Below are 17944 nucleotides of genomic sequence, written 5' to 3'. Positions count from 1 at the left end.
AGGGTGCATATTCTTCATATGTCCATTGTGGATCAACATTATTTCATTCATTTTGCAAGCATGTGTGTGTGATTAGGGTTTTGTCACGTTCATGCCATTTCATACAACATATGTGATTACCTTCAAGAAGCAAACCATCATCACCATTCATTGCAGATCTGAGGTATGCATTTCCATTATTTATTTCCGTATTTGCAACATTTCATTCCAGGTTGATTCCTCAACTGGGGTTTGACTTAGGCAAACCCATTTTCCTTTCTTTCTATGTGCAGGAAATAGGTGCACAACTGTACTTCTTAGAATAAGCTTCACACATAAAGATGGAACAACCCTTTTTGGCACGTGCAGAAAATTCAGAGGACCATGTTGCTGTGTCACGGTCCCAACTTTTTTGAGGCATTTTTGCAGGGCAGATCTGAATCAACTTATATTACTCTGATCTAGGTGGACGACAAAATTTTGAACATGTGGCTCATTATTTTCTCAGTTTTCTCCTCAATTTCAGCACTTTAGCCTAAGTCAACATTTCAACTTACAAAAGAGGGAAAAACATATCATAATCAATCAATCCACTTAGTATCCAGTCCTTATTTGATTTGTGACTGAACCTAGTGTATTTCTCCCCTCTTTTAAATGAAAAGGAATTCCTCCCCCAAAGTGAAAATTGATTTAGTGATTTCTCCTTCTATGTTGCAAATTACCAAATCAAATTTTCCCTTTTACAATTTGTAAGTGATTTTCGCCAAGTTTTAGTTGCCTAAGTGTTTGTGGGGGTTTCTTTTTCTTGTCACCATTTCACCTTTTGATTGAATTTTTTTCCTTTAAATCCAAATTTCTATATTCATCTTTTTTCAACCCTTTGTTAAAGTTTCAAAACCTCCATTGAAAGTTGACAAGGTTTCATAACCTTGTTAAAGTCTAACAAAGATTTATGAACTACCTTGTTTTACCAAAGTAATATTTTCCTATTGACAATTGAAGGTGGTTTCAAAACCAATGCAAATTGCTAACAAGGATCTCACAAAATTGTTAAAGTCTAACATCCATTTTATAACCACCTTATTCTTCAAGAAAAGGACAACATTTTCTTAAAGTTGAGTGTTAGTTTCTTTTACATGCCTAGTGAAGTTTCGTATAGCATGGCTTCATCACAATCTTAAGGAAATGGATTCTAAGTGTTCATCAGCTTTTCTCAAGGTTCTCACAACCTTGTCAGTCTTTGACATGGTTCTTTGAACCTCATCAAAGCCCAATGATGTTTTATAAAAAAGGTTTTTCTTGATAATTTTTTTTTTATTTGTTGTTATTTCAAATTCTTTGGATGGTTTTGAAACAGTTTCATCTTTTGACAAGGTTATCACAACCTTGTCGAGGCCCAACAATGTTTCTATAACTTTTGTAATAAAGCAAGTGGAACAACTCAAGGATGTATGAATCACCAATTTTGAGTAGTTTCATTTATTATTTAGTGAGTAATAGTATATTTATTAATAATTAAAACATGTTAGAACATTTGAAACATGATCCATCCATCCTTTGAATAACTGTATCAAACTCAAAAAATATATATCCAAAGTCAGTAGAAAATATTTCTCATACCCTATATCATTCTACTAGTTTTATCCCCATACACCCATACCACATTGTCATATGAAAATAAAAGCATAGACAAAAAAATACCCATACAGTCGAAGCCTTGCATCAAAACCTACCCCACAAACTCTACAATCTACTCTATCCATCCATACAAACTATATCACTTTAAAAAAAAAAAATCTATACAAAAAAACTAGAACCATTGGCCAAAAATCATTGTCATTTTCTAGATCAATTCTTTCTCACGACTTTCAAGGGTCCATTGACCTCGTATTCCTTCAACTCAACTCTCACACCTGACACCTCCTCCATCCCAAGCTTTCGCTTGCCTATGGTTTTCACTTTCTCCTTCACACACAAGAAGTGCATCAAAGAATCCCAACTAATGAAAGCTTCTTCCCGACACCCATCTTTGTTCATACCCTTTGCCCACCAAATCAAAGACATGAATTGTTGGGGAGTATCATCTGAGCATTTGTTCTCCTTCGTCGCCAAGAAACCCATCCCTGATGTATCCCTCTCCAACACATATTGAAGTCGATACAACCAATCTTCTGCCACACACCTTTTAAAATCCATTCTACATCTTATTTCCATCACACCTCTAATCCCTATGCAACCACCATTGAGACGATATCAACATTCGTCTGGTATCTATGCTTAGTCGTCATGAAATATTCACCAAGTAAAACCTCCATAATCCTTAAGAAAGTGTCATCATTGAATTTAAAGAGGCTCTTCATTCTTTTTTCTTTGATTTTCCCCATAAAAGCTAACTGTTGTTGTGGTGTAACCAAAGAAAAGTTGGCCTCCATTTTGATTCACATTTGTCGACGGTCCTAAAAAATGAACTGCATAACACCATCCACAAGTTTTAATACCAATTCAACCTCTATCACATCAATTAATTGTCACTTATTTGCCTTAATGACATTCTGAAATGACAACATTCCACCTCACCTCACACATGAAGCTCCAAATTACGGAGATCTTCCATTGTACCCCGCATACCATCATCAAAATGCACTACCCATTTAGACATTTTGTCCACCACCTCATTCCCTACTCTCTTCAATTTTGAAATCTTCAAAGGTTACTAAAATTTTGCTTGGCAACAGATATGAACTTGTTTAATTTCCATGCATTAATTTCACCTTTCTTTAATGCATTTATGATAATCAATTAATCTCCCTTTAAGATTTTTTTTTGAAAGGCCCAGATTTTTCCCCATTTTCAAAGCTTCAATAGCCACCTAGGCCTCGACTTCATTGTTTCTGCCCTTCGTGAGCTTCAAAGAACCAAAGCCTACAATATTTTCCTCCTGATCTCTCACCACAAATTTATCCCCCGACAGACTAGGGTTGCCTTTGAGGCCCTGTCAAAATTTAATTTATACCAACCTTCCCTCGATTTAGTCCATTCCACCACCTTTGCCTGTTCAAAATCTAGTTTAACCCAAATAGGCCCATTAACAGGCTATTGAGTGGTTCAAAATTACTAGTATGTGTTGTTGGAGTTTTGGTAGCCTATTTATCCACTGGTGAGAGGCAAAGTGAGATGAAGAAGAAGACTAAGTGTATTAGTGAGTTAGAAATTTGAAGAGTACTCATGAAAGTTATTAAATATTTAAAGGTATTATGGCAAAGTGTGATGTACATGTAATATCTCCAAAATCATAAGTACATGTTCAAGGTATTTCAAGATACTATAGAGATTCCATTCATCGTACTTAATGTTTTGAATGTAAATTTTGTTAGAGAATTTGACAACATTCTAAAATAGTTACAATGATTGTAATAATATTTCATTATTTACATATGGACTTGTGTAGTTTGATCATGGATAACTAGGCATGTTATGTCTACAATATTCTCACTTGATGCATTCTTATGCTCAGATCATTCATTCAATATTTTGCCTTTAATTTATTTCTTCTTGTTGACTTGACTTTTTTAGCCATAGATAGGCACCGATCTTGGAATATTTTGACTCAATCATCCAAAATTAGAAACATAAATCAATAGTTAGTAATAAGTATGTCCTTCATATGCATTGATAACCATCAATATAACTAGGGAATCATCTTGAGCAACATTAAATGAATATAGATTATTCTTACAGAATTGTATAAGCTATATAGAGGTTGTATGCAACTAGTCTGTCTTGATCTAATGACAATGTTTGGGGTTTATATTATAATTAAGTTTGGTTTTAGTTGTTTTTAGTTGTCCGTTTTGTTTGATTTAAATACTTATTAAGGTATACCCTTAGTAATATCCTCTTGAGTCTAATTTAATCTCAAAGTGTTAGAGAGATAACCCACTCTCCTTGAGTTGACATTCAATCCTCCACGTTTTGTTGATGAGCCACTTCTATTTGCATGATGACAACTCTATACTTGTGAGTGGAATTATGTTCTAGGAAGTGAAGCAGTGGTCTTGGAATAAAATAGATGTGGGGTTTGAAATAAATTGTTAAGGAGAGGTGAAGGATGGTCTTTAAGTGAGAATATATAGTTTAGACAACAAAATGTGCTAAAAATCAAACCATTATAATATAAAATATAATCTAGTGTAAGCAAAACACAAAAAATATATTTTTTAAAATTAGGTCAAACAAGTTTTAAAGGGACCCTAAAATTCTTTACATGCAGCAAAATATTAGCAAATATATAGCAAAAGATTGCAAAATGTTCACCAACCATGAAGACTTGCCTTTGGAAATATAACTTTCCTAATGTGATCCTCGATCCATCTCAACCACAAGTGAGCCCTTGCCATTACTAAGCTCCCCTACTTGACAACACAAATTCAACAAGAAATCTTTCTCTATAACCATGAATATTTAAATTTTGCAACTCCTATTACTTTACCACTTGCATTCTCACTCATTTCTACAAGGTAATGTGTAAAACCACTAATTCAAATGTTAACTTATCAATTAAATACTTATTTTTAAATAAAAAAATTATTGAGAAATTTTATAAGAAAATTACAAAAATACAAAATAATTTTTTTTAGTTTAACTAAAATAAATTAAACTTTAAGGAATCATTTTATTTTTTTGAGAAAAAATTTAATAAAATTACAAAAATAAAAAATAATTTTTTTTAGTTTAACTAAAATAAATTATAACTTTAAGGAATTATTTTATTTTTCTAAACATAAATTAAATGTTAATATGTATTTTAACTATTACAAATACTCAAATCATGGATAAACAAATAGATTAAAAAGAGACAAAAAAATCATTATATTTATCTAGTTTATTTAAGAGTTAAACTTATTTGTCTACATTGTTTATTCTTATATGTAACTTTGAATTTTATTTTTGAAAAAGTCATCATTTAGTATTTCATAATTCTTTTATTAGGTTTGTTAGTGCGTAAAGTGTAATAAATTATATAACATTTTTTAAGTATTAATATAAAATAAAAAATATCTTTATATTAAAAAATAAATAAATAAATATTGATTGTAAATAAAAAATTATAAAATTAATAAAATAATAAATAAAATATTGATGGTTGATGTTTCTAAACTAAATAAATTATAAATGTTTAAATTAATGAGAAGTCTTACCATTCATAAATAAAATAATTTTAAAAAATAAAATTTGACATTAAACTTAACACTTTAAATAAATAGATTTTTTTGTGTGGATATGTGTACTATTTTTCCTGTGAAGCATGAAGGATTCAACGGCCAAACCTCAGAGATATATGAGGAAATACCCCCATAACCTTTGGTTGCAGTGAGGTCATTGGAGATTGGCCTTTGAACTCAACATCCACAACTATTTTTCAAGGACCATTCACCATGTCATTTCCTTATACATTTGTTGTAGAAGCCTTTGGACTTCTCATTATAGTCTTTGAAGATTCATGTGTGTGGGATACAATCTTCCTTGACCATCAATGGTCGTTGAGGGCTCATGCGACAAGAACCATTGAAAATCTTCTCTAGCATGGGGCTTCAAGTGGTGATGATCTTAGTAATATTTTGTCATTTTAGTTGATAGAAAACACATGGAACATTATATGAAAACATGATTTTGGAATTCCATCATGGAATCCATAAACAAATGGTGAATGAGACAGTTGGTTTTTATTTACTATATCATACTATAGGCATGGGAGGTTACATGCAATCTAAACATGATTATGGACATAATTTTCACCTTGTATGAATTACCGAAGCTTCTGGGGTCTTCAAGAATTTTATGATATAGGAAAGGAGTACAATGACCATGAGGCATCAAGAAGCTTTAAAGGTTTCGAGCTTCTTGAGGATTTACAAGAGTATGATTGTTCTCTGGACATGCAGAGCCTTGATTGTATGTTTGCAGGAATGATATTTTGCAAGGAGGCATTCTTCTATGGACTTGATAACAATGATCAACTAGTGAAAATTTCAAAGGTTCTTAATATAGATGAATTAAATGCCTCCATGAACAAGTACCACTTTGAGCTAGATTCGCACTTTGAGGCTCTTATTGCAAGGCATCTCCATTAGAGGTTTTCATCTCAACATACTCATTAGCACTTTCAAGTTGCATGGCGGAATTATCATTAATGGAAAAATTATTATTTTTCTATTTAGATGATAGGGGAAGACTTTCAAGTTGCATGGCAAAATTATTATTAATGAAAACATTATTATTCTATTTAGAAGATATGGAAATGGGGCCATTGCCTCTTAAGACGGGAGAAATGATTAGAAAAAGTTAACTTGGTATTCTATTAAATAGAATATTTTAATATTTTTCTTATTCAAATGTAATAACCTTTCAATGTAGGTTGTTTATTTGATTTCTAAAGAGGATATGTATGTAGTGATTTTTCAACTTCTTTGAAAGTTTATAAATAAGCTCGATTAGAATCCAATAAACAAAGTGATAGGCATACATTATTAGGAAAATTTTGTCAAAATGTGACATACATCTCGTTTATCGAGTTTGCTACTTTGTATTATCTCTCATAAATGGAGTCCACAAGCATATATATCCCTCTCACAAGTTTTCCTAACTTGTATGGACTTGGGCATACATCTCAACCACAAGTTTACCCAAATTAGATGGATTTAGGGGCATACATCTCTCTCATGAGTTTTCACATATTTTATGCATTTTCAAATTCTAAATAAAAAGAAGATTTCGCATTGTTTTCTATGTGTTTTATAATACTCCCAACACCTCGTTAGGTATTGTCCTCCAAATTCACAAAATAAATTAGAACAATTGTAAAACAGGTTAAATAAAAGATAGGAAAACTCGTGAGAGATATGTATGCATGTGGAATTTATTTATGAAAGCTAATACAAATTGACAAACTCAAAAGGCGAGATGTATGCCACAACTTGACAAACACATACTAAGAGATGTATGCCTATCACTCTATCTATTGGATTCGAATTGAGCTTACTGATAAAAATTTAAAGAAGTTGAAAGATCAATACATTCATGTCCTCTTTAGAAGTCGAATGGACAACCTAAATTAAAAGGTTATTACATTTGAATGAGGACAAGATTAAAATATTTAATTTAGTAGGATACCCTAACTTCTTTTTTATCACATTCGTATGTCAAAGTAATTATGGTTCTCATTGAGGAAAAAATTAAAATAGAGTTTCCTCAAAAAGTATTTTGGGACCTCATTGTTATTGCATGGAGAATGGTAAAAGTCCATTCACCACATATCCCAAAAATTATTCCTTATCCCTTGGTGGTGGCACCAATGGATAGGGAACCTCCTACAAGCATCATGTATGGGTTCATTGGTTCATGAGTTGATGAGGGGTGAACACAAGTCAAATTTCAATTAATTTTATTTAACTTGCTCATAAAATATATTTTTTTGCATAAAATCATCTTAATTCTTCCCTATTGTTGGACCAATTGTTAGTTTTTCCACTCATTGATATTGTGAGAGACAATGTATTGTAGTGATTCAATGAGGGTGGACCTATGGGATTTTTTTGTTATTGGATCTTTCAACCTTGCAACTAATGCCTAAAGTTCTCTTTTATTTTATATTTAACTTAATATATTTTGTTGTGTTCCTAAAGCGTGTTGAGGTAGTGAAGGAGGGGATTGTTATGGTTGTTCTTTAGTAGGGTTTTGATGAGGAGGCGAATCAAGATTTTGATCATTTGGGGGTGTTCTTAACTTTTAAAAATTAAACAAATTCCATTCAAAAAATTAATTGAAGGTAAGTGAATCAAGATTCTAGACAATTTAGTGGCCACTAGCAAAAAAATGACTAAAATAGATGAAACACATACGTGGTTTTTGAATAAAGAACACATACATGTTATTTGAATTAAAAACACGTACAATCTTTTATGAGAGAAAAATATGTACGTATTTTTCTCAATAAGAATAACATGTACATGTTATGGTAAACAAGCAAAACACCTATGTATTTTGTTGATACTAAGCTAAAAGAAAAACATGATCCTACCTAAGTTTTTAGTTCCACAAAGCACGAACATGTTTTGAATGCTAATTTCTTTGTCATCCCCTTAGTTGTTTTGCATCAGGATATATAGATTAAATAATATAACATTTAAGTACAAGTTATATTTTCCTCTTGAGTTTTACCTTTCTTATACTTTAATTTATATTTTATGTATATATTGGTAGGATTTTTTAGAATGGTTTCAAATCTCTAGGAATCATAATGTAGATTCTAGATTTTAGGAGATCTTCTAATTTTTTAGAGTTAGTCGAATTTCAGTAATTAGTAGGCTCCTATCATCATTCTCTTGATATCTCTCTATCTCATGCTCTATGTATCCCTCAAGCTCTAGACCTATCTATTTCCTTATCACTCTAGTTCTTCTCCTCCCTCTCTACCTCTCTCTATCTCACTGTCTCATCTCTCCCCAAGCTCTAGATCTTATAATTTTTCTTTATCTATATTTCACTCTCTTTGTCTCTCTCGATCTATGGACCTGTTTTTTTCCTTATCACTCTACCTCCCTCTTCTCTCCCCCATTTCTCTATCTCACTCTCTCCTCTCTCCCCAAGCTCTAAACTTATATCTCTCACCCTTCATTCTACTTTGTATCTCTTATCTCTTCTCCACCTACCTCACACACTCTCCTCTCTATTTCACCTCTCTCTCCCTCTCCCCAGCTCTTCTCTCCTTCCCTCTGTCTACTTATCTCTATCTCCTCTCTCCCTCTCCCTACAAAACTCCCCTCACTCCCTCCCTACCTCTAATTATCTACATACCTCTCCCTTTATCGCCCTTTCTCTCTGTCCCACCCTCCCATGATCCCTCTCTACTTATATCTTTCTCACCCTTTCCCTCTTGACTCACCTCTATCTCTTCTCTCCCTCTCTCTACATACCTCTACCTTCCTCCCTCCCTACCTTTATTTATCTACATAAATCTCTCTCTCTCCCCCTTTCTCACTCCCTCCTTCCCTCCTTCCCTTTATATCTCTTTAACTCACTCTTTTTATCTCCCCAAAAAAGTATACTTATCTCTCTTCCTATCACTCTCCCTCCCTCCCTCCTTCCCTCTCTATTTCTCTTTATTTCACTATTTGTGTCTCCCTTAATATTCTATATTTTTCATTCACAATTGCTAGTGCAAGGACAGCTAAAGTATACAATGATATTTACTTGTCCTTTATGCTTTTATGGATGTTTATATCTTGTTTGAAAGCTTGTCGCAATTTGGCAAAAGCAAGGAGTTCACAAAAAAATTGAAAGATATTTTCTTAAGATTTTGTTTAGTTTTTAAAAATAGGCAATCAATACCCTTTCATGCCTTCTACATGCTTCTATATTTTGCATTCAAATTGAGCAACATAATAGCAACCAAAAATTTGATATATCTTCTCTATGCTTTGATGGATGTCCATCCCTTGTTTAAAAGATCCCATTTTGGAATAGGTTGGAAATAAATGTGAATTGAATACTTGCTAATAGTAGCTACTTGAGATGGACAAGTGGTATGGGTAAACCCACAATAATGGGTTACAAAGTTGGGAAGGAAGATTTTTTCAATTGGACCTGGAAAAAATTCTAGCAACTACCTTCGTTTGAAGGTCCACCTTCGAATGAAAGTCCCTTAACACCTTCAAGAAAAGGTAAAGGCCTTCATTCGAAGGGGGTCCTTTGAGTGAAGTTCCCTTCCTTCACTCGAAGGTTACAAGATATTTTTACATTGTAAAGATTACCTTCGAATTAAGGTACCTTCATTTGAATGTATATAATATGTTTGCTCAAAGCTACCTTCGAGCGAACAACCCTGGGTATGCCTCTCTCCCCATCCTCTTCAATTTTCCTTAGAAATTTAACTTTCAAAGCTCAGGTTGGATCTACAAATAAAATCAACTTGATAAACCAACTTGCAGGATCATAGCTCTCAAAATGAGCTTTTCAACAAGTATAATTTTTATTATATTTTTTTTAATGTTAAATTATTGAACATAATTTTTTCATCAAACATCAAGTTCTCTATTCTACACATGCGGAAAAATAGAAAATTAGTGATTTTTTTATTCAAAATATCTATGCACTAGGTATTGATGTCCTTGTTCCAAAAGAATAATTGAATTTTGATACATACAAAACAAGTTATGCATGACATCATACACCTATGCCTAAATTACAATTGGTTTGACTTCAAAACTTAATTAAAAAAAATCAACAAAATGCTATGAAACCAAATGCAAACATTAGATATTGATGTTACAAATCTAAATTTAAAAAAATAAAATTTTATCCTTTGTAAAAAAATGTTACGCGCATCATCATACACACTTTTTTAAAATGTTGTTTGCTATTAGAACTAGCTATTAAAGGAGACTTAAACAAATTTATAATTTAATTCCATTTTTTTATTTATACATTTATAATCTATAGAAAAAATCTCACAAATCACTTGTTCACGTCATCTTCAAATTCCTAACAGTTTAGCTGCTATAGGTGTTAGAAAGTGGAGATTTAGCTCAAAAATGTTGATTTCAATGTCAAGTTTGGCCAAAAAGTGTAACCCATTATTGTGGGATCGCCCATTACATATACTAATATATCGATGGCATTTTAATGATCTCTATTTTTTCTCTATTTTTCTAAAGGAAAAATACTTTCCACACCCACCTAAATTCCAATGATCTAATAAGAAAATTAGAATACAAGTTCTTTTGAAAAAAATATTAGAACAACATTAACAAGATAAATTATCTTTTCTTGCATCAAAAAAGAAAAGGATGACATATCAATAAGGTGAAAAAATAAGTATCCTTGTCTATGAAAAAGACTAACAAGGAAAGCAGAGTGACTATAAAACAACATGCCAAAGTTAATATAAAATTTGATACTGTGTACTACACTGTAGTTTAGGATACATAAACTAAACTCTTACCAATACCTAAGAATATACTAACTAAACCCTCACTAGTACAAAATAGAGGTGAAGATTTAAGTATCCTTACATATGACAAGTAATAATAAAAATGAAAAAGATAGATAATAAAGTAATTAAAAGAAATGAAAGAGTGAAAATAAAATAAAAAACAACATACACAATTTGATATCATGTCTTGTACTATATTTTAGGATGTGTAAACAAAAATTTACTACTACTTCAATATACATTAACTAAACTCTCACTAGTATAAGATAGAGGTGAAGACATATGTATCCCTAAATGTGAGAGAAACTAATAAAGAGAGAGAAGGGGATGGAGGTGAAGAGATGGAGACTATCAAACAACATGTCAAGATTCATATAAAATTAAATACCATATATTGCGCTATAATTTAAGACGAGCATACTAAACTCTTACTATATCCAAATATACCCTAACTAAAATTTGACTAATATACAAATATACAGTAATTATTTACTCCCATTATAAAATAAAAGTGAAGATTAAAATAAACTAAAAAATAATTAGAAAAATAAGAAACAATATAACTATAAAACAATAAACCAAACTAAACTCTCATTGATACCCAAATATACACTAATCAAACTCTTGACCGTGTTTTAATTGCTCTTCTACACGCACTCTCTATTGCAGGTATGGACAAATTAAATTCCCAATAATGTGAATGGTTATTTGATATGTTAAAATCTTAGTTATTGTACTTTAGAAAATTTATTTATTTGAAGCCCCTTGAATAAAAATACTATAAGTAATTTCTATTTTTAATATAGTACAACTTGAACTTACGTATTATCAATATATTATGTTGATATGGAAAAAAAAATATAGGGCAAGTCAGTGATTTTGGTAGTTGTGGTTGTATTTTTGTGAAATATTTTTAATTGAATAATACTATGCATTTTGGTTATTGATCACCTATCAATATGTTGTGCTTCAATTGTAGATTGATACAACATGGTGATACTTAAATTAGAACAAAATCCCAATCTTTGTAGCAACCTAAGTGCAAGGTATAATGGTAGACCTATGAACCAAAGAATGGATGAGCTTGTTAGTATTAAGATGGCATTGCCTTGTAAATTCTATGTATATTTATATGTGTCTCCAACACTCATATAATATGTAATTGAAAACCTAGGGGTAATTTGAGAAATTAATTATAAATCTTGGTATTAGTTATCATATGGATTCATGGGAGTGGTGGAGCACTATAGGGTGGTTACATTTGGCTTTAGAATCATTTAAGGAATATTCCTTATTATAGGTGATAGACGAAAGAATGAAGAATCTTATCATAATAGATGAGACCCGCATGAGTTAGTGGACTCCAAAATAGAGTGCTACTCTCAGGATTGTGATTCATCAAGGAGTTGTATCAAACATGGAAATATAGTTACATATTCGATTTGAGGATTCATTGAAAGCTCCCATTTTGGCATAGGTTGGAAGTAAATGTGAATTGACTAGTTGCTAGTACTAATTGCTTGAGATGGACAAGTGGTATGTACTAACATACCTATGGCATTTTACTGGTCACCATTTTTTCTCTATTTTTTAGAAGAAAAAGTAATCCCCATACCCACCTAAATTTTAATGAGCTAATAAGAAAATTAGATTACAACTATTTTTGAAACATATATTAGAACAACATTAGCAAGATAGATCATTTTTTCTCCTTGCACCAAAAAAGAAAAGGATTCAACACATCAATAGAGGTGAAGACTTTAGTATCCTTTTCTATGACAAAGACTATTAAATGAAGCCAATTGACTATAAAACAACATGCCAAAGTTCATACAAAATTTGATATTGTATATTGCACTAAAGTTAAGGAAAAGTAGATTAAACTCTTACTAGTACCTAAGTATACACTAACTCAACTCTCACTTGTACAAAATAGAGGTGAAGACTTTAGTATCCCTATCTATGAAAATGACTAATAAAAAACAAAAAATATAGATAACGAATTTTGTCATCATGTCTTGTACTATAGTTTAGGAAAAGTAAACAATGCTTTACTAGAATCTAAATATGCATTTACTAAACTCTCACTAGTATAAAATAGAGGTGAAGGCTTGAGCATTTCTAAAAGTGAGAGGGACTAATAAAAAAATAAAATAGAAAACAAAATGACAAGAGAGAGGAGGAGAAGGTGAGAGGGAGACTATTAAACAACATGTCACAAAATTCAGATAAAATTGAATATCATATATTATATTTCAATTTAAGATGAGCATACTAAACTCATACTACTATCCAAATATACACTAACTAAACTCTAACTGATATACAAATATACACTAACTAAACTCTCATTAATATAAAATAGAAGTGAAGATTAATAAATATTAACAAAAAAAATTAAAAAGATAAGAAACAAAATAACTATAAAACAATATACCAAATTAAACTCTCACTGATACCTAAATACACATAATTAAACTTTAAGTAATGTGTCAATACCTAGACCATGGTCTATTGGTGAAATTGAATGGCTCCAAATGAACTAGACATGAAAAAGAATAATTTTTTTTATTTAGTAAGTTCAAACAAAAAGGCATCTAGGATAAATTAGAAATCCTTGAAAACAGAAAACACAAAAAAAACAAAATGCTTACAAAACAATGTGCAACTTCATACAAGATTTCATACAATCCATTAAAAAAAACAGATAAAACAAACATCTGTCCTTGGAACTGCTACTAAATTATTGGTGATATCGAAGGGAGCTCAAAGCTCAAGAGCATCACGTGTTCAGGTCAGATCTGAACTTACTGTCCTTGATATCTGCTGACATTATCAAATTAAAGATATGAAGTCAGTAACTTTGAATTAGCAGTCAAGGATAGGCTTCGGATTCTTCACATGGGACCTACTATTTGATTTATTTAATTCCCTTCGATGTTACAGTTCAATCCCATATCTTTCTTCTAAATGTTCTTAAGAATACTTTACCGATGTAAAATGTCATAAAGTGAAGATACTATTGATCTTGGTTTCAGATTTGTTTTGCTTTGAAGAAGAGAGAACATGAAGCCAATCTTGCTTGTTATCTTGCTTTTCACTCTGCCATTCATCTCAGCGCGTAAACATGAGTTGTCAGCTAAAATAATGCAACTCTCCACAGATGATTATCATCATTACAACAAGAAGGTGGGGAAATATCGTGCAGTGAATTTCAATAGAAGGATGTTGAAGGAAGTATCTTACTCTTTTATGGAAGATGATGATAATGATGATGATATTGGTGGTCGTCATTCTTATGCCAAGAAAAATGTGGGTGCTGCAAGTCCCGTGCACATGTTCAGACATGGGTTCAGCTTTCGAAGTGTTCCTAGCCGCCCTAATCCTATACAGAACAGGTGAGTTGTTTTTCCAAAGAGTTTTGAGGATTCTACAGTGCATATCTGTTTGTTAAAGTTCTTCTTCATATTCCAGTAAGCAGTCTTACCGATCAACTTCTTAGGGTCATACTTTTTTACCCATTTTGTTCTGCAATTATATAAGATAATGGCTATGTTGGAGCTATACCCAGATGAAAAGCTCTAGGTTTGTAGGAAATGTTTTGGGTTCTTTGATTGTTTGAAGTTCTTTGCTGCAATCAAGACAAGATCATGCCATGCTATTGTTAAAGAGAGAGTAATTTTTCCAGTTATTTTATCCATTCAAGGTTTTGTTGCACTGTTTCTATGATTTCATATTTTCTATCCATCGCTGCGTTGTAAGATACTGAGAAGTTATAACTGTTTATAGGGCTGTTTTTGGGTTCTTTGACTATTGGGATATCTTTGCTGCAATCAACCCAAGATAATGTTATGGTAGTGCTGGGAGAGTGATCATTCTACTTAACTCATTCAGTGTTTTATTGCTTTGATTCTAAGACTTCCTATTGAAAGTCTCATATAGTAACTGACTAACCAAGATGGTATAACGAGTCTCCTCGTAGTTCACAAGTTTCTACAAGCCATGTATATAAAGAGGATGGGATTAGGACCATTGTCTGTTTCACACATCAATGGTAAAATCTTTTGAGATGGGTATTGCAGATAATGTAGATGACTGATGGCCCAAGAAGACAGTCAAAAGGCATAGTTACCACCTGTTTTTCAATTTATAAGAGCACTGGGGTTTATACGGATCTGAAACAGAATATGGTGTGTAGGTTGTCAAACACATCAGCCCATAAGGATGAGTAAATTACATGCTTATATTCTAGAAGCCAACTTATGTTTCCGTTCTTGGGTTGTGAGCTCCTCCTATTCCAGCCTTTTCTGGGTAACCTAATATCTAAATACCGTACACTAATAAAGGCTTTTGAACAGTCCTCCCATAGAGCTTTATATCACCCTTCTTACTCCTAGAATTCATACTACTATCCCTTATTTTTGCTTGTATAGTACTATACAAACACCAATGAATGCACTTACTCCTTTTCCATGTGTTCATAAGGTTAATCAACTTCATTGACCTCTATACAATTCCATAGTTAAGGTCATACTATGATTTGTTTTACTGGTTTCTTCATTTGGTATTATATCAGTTTTAGGGTTTCATTTTGTCCAACACCCTCCCCAGTATTAGGGTTTCATTTTAACAAATATGCCACAGTAATCAGAGCACTCATGCGGGTTTGAACGTTTGTCATGCCATAAGTAGGATGTAGACTAGTGTTAAGGTTTGGCCCAGGTTTTGCTTTCTATACAGTTTTTGCGTATTAGCCGAAGTGAAATTTAATTTTTTTGGTTGTTGTATTAATCTGCACTACATCGCTACCTTCCATCTTTTGGTGAAGGCAATGAAGTTTGCTGTATGCCCCAGTGTTTCTGTTTTATCTTTTAAGTTGAAATTGAAAAATGGTCCAAAGGCTGTCCATTTCAGGATAACAGTGAGAATATGTGCAAAACTAGGATGTATTCCATAAAAAATTTGTATCAAGCTTGACCGAGGCTTTTAAACTTGCATGGTTATGATCTATTTGATCTTATATAAGATGATGTGACTCTAAACTATTTGTAGGGCAAGTGATCTTATATAAGATGATGTGACTTTGTAGGCCAAGTAATTTACATCTGTGTAAAAAAATTTCTCCAGCTCTTTTATTCTGATGATAGATCATGAAGTATGATTCTAAACGTTGATATAAATAAATTCTATACAATTGAATCCAGAAGCACAATAAACAATATGTTTATTTGTTTAAAAAATCGCTCAGATTTATCATTATAATTTTATTTTAAATCCTTAATCAAAATGTCACACATTGTAATAGTGTTTCATCTTCTACTTCATTGACATAATGGTTGTGTTCATCAGGTATCGACCTGGCTCTGGTTGCTGATGAAGTTCATGGGAAGTGCTACGAGATGGGCTGGAAGTACTAACTTAGACTTGCTGAAGTATTGATAAGGATAAGACTTCAAACTCGAGTACTACACCAAATATGTTCTGTTAAATGCTAGAAACACCATTATATTTATGCACATATTGAATGTTCCTTCTCAAATCTACTATGTTGAACTTAAGCATAACCTTCGTTCAATACCTACTGTAATTTTGTAGTAGTAAAACATGTTTCTCGTCTACTATATAATAGAATAGAAACTACAGCACCTAAAGTGCTTATGCCCTTTTAAAGGTTGTATATTGTTATGATTACTCCATGAGTAGAACAACAATGTAGTAAAGTAGAGCTTTTAAACTGAGATACATATCAATATTCTATATTGAAAATTTTGGTAGATATATATATATATGGTCTTTTTATGATATTTTTAAAAGTAGTTTTGTATTGTCATGTTAAGAAAAAAGTATTTTTGTATTGTCATGTTAAGAAAGGATAATATGAGAATGTTATTTAGAATTTGATAAAATTTCTTATTCATATTGATAATTGTTGAATATAATATAATTTTCTGAAAGCTATTTTTTCCTTCAATGGTATATTGAATTGTGGAAATAGTTGACAAGCTTGCTATCTATTTATATTCATTGTATTAGACTCTAAACAAACTATATTTGAATTTCCTATGTTAATATTCATATCCACGTGCCATAAAATTAGTAGGATTGGGTTTAATTAATTTTGTGAATAATTTATAATGCTTAATCAGTTTTAAATATTGTAATTTCTAGGTTATCTTAATTGTTGTAATGGTGAAAAGCATCTTACATTTTTTATTTTTTGTTTTGGACTTATTTTGATTGGGTTGCCTATCTTGTTTAGTGAACAAGTTATATGTTTCAATATAAAAGTTAGCAAATAACTTATACTTCACTTTCTATTACATACATTTCTAAGGACTAACCAAATTTTTCATTTTACTTGTTTATTGTTTCAAGGTAGATTTGTAATTATGAATTTAAAGTAGTTTAATTTTTCTATTGTAGAAATGACATTAGAACTTGTGAATTCCAATTTAAATTTGAGCTCAAGTTGTTTCCTTCCAACTAGTTATTATGAAACTTGAGAGCAATTAATATTAACTTGTGAAACAAGGACGATACCTAGCTCACCTTTATCCATCTTATTATCATTTGAGAGTACCACATATAGCATTACTATTCAAGCATAGAGAATCATCTATTCCATCATCTACTTGCATCATCATCCTAGACATCATTCCATGTATGCTCCTTCTCTTTAGTCTTTTTACAAAGACTGATAAAATGGATCCTAGGGACTTGACCAAAGGGGAAAAACCTTATCTAGCAAACTCCCTAATTTTTTTTTATTAATATTGCTTGATTTGTTGATTTAGATTCTTAAAGGTGCTCAATGAACATGTTGTTGCTTAAATTAGTGCACCTCTTAAAACATAAAAAGAAAAAAATGAAGGGAAGCTCTCACAAGAAGGAAAAGGTGAGGACCCATGCTTATAAAGAAGAAAAGATGAGTGGATAATTAAGCATGTAGATAAAATATATAACATCAGTCACTAA

At 31.7% G+C, this 17944-nt stretch overlaps 1 protein-coding gene across 1 annotated transcript; it reads left to right on the top strand.

Annotated features, from left to right (window-relative positions):
- Positions 1 to 13920: 13920 nt before the first annotated feature.
- Positions 13921 to 16782, top strand: LOC131050693 (uncharacterized). Its single transcript, XM_057984903.2, has 2 exons — positions 13921 to 14367; positions 16319 to 16782. Exons 1-2 carry the CDS (start codon positions 14036 to 14038, stop codon positions 16341 to 16343), a joined length of 357 nt encoding a protein of 118 aa, XP_057840886.1. The 5' UTR covers positions 13921 to 14035; the 3' UTR covers positions 16344 to 16782.
- The last annotated feature ends 1162 nt before the right edge of the window (positions 16783 to 17944 follow it).

Source organism: Cryptomeria japonica, chromosome 9 (genome assembly GCF_030272615.1).
Source record: "Cryptomeria japonica chromosome 9, Sugi_1.0, whole genome shotgun sequence".
NCBI classification, from domain to species: Eukaryota; Viridiplantae; Streptophyta; class Pinopsida; order Cupressales; family Cupressaceae; genus Cryptomeria; species Cryptomeria japonica.
The sequence above is the reverse complement of the archived record's forward strand: the minus strand, read 5'-3'. Positions and strand labels throughout refer to the sequence as shown.

What these genes read in the sequence shown, in the direction of transcription:
- LOC131050693 (XM_057984903.2), top strand. Translation starts at nt 14,036, where the DNA reads ATGAAGCCAATCTTGCTTGTTATCTTGCTTTTCACTCTGCCATTCATC. An exon ending in CCTAATCCTATACAGAACAG is followed by an intron (nt 14,368 to 16,318) that starts GTGAGTTGTTTT and finishes TGTGTTCATCAG; the next exon opens with GTATCGACCTGGCTCTGGTT.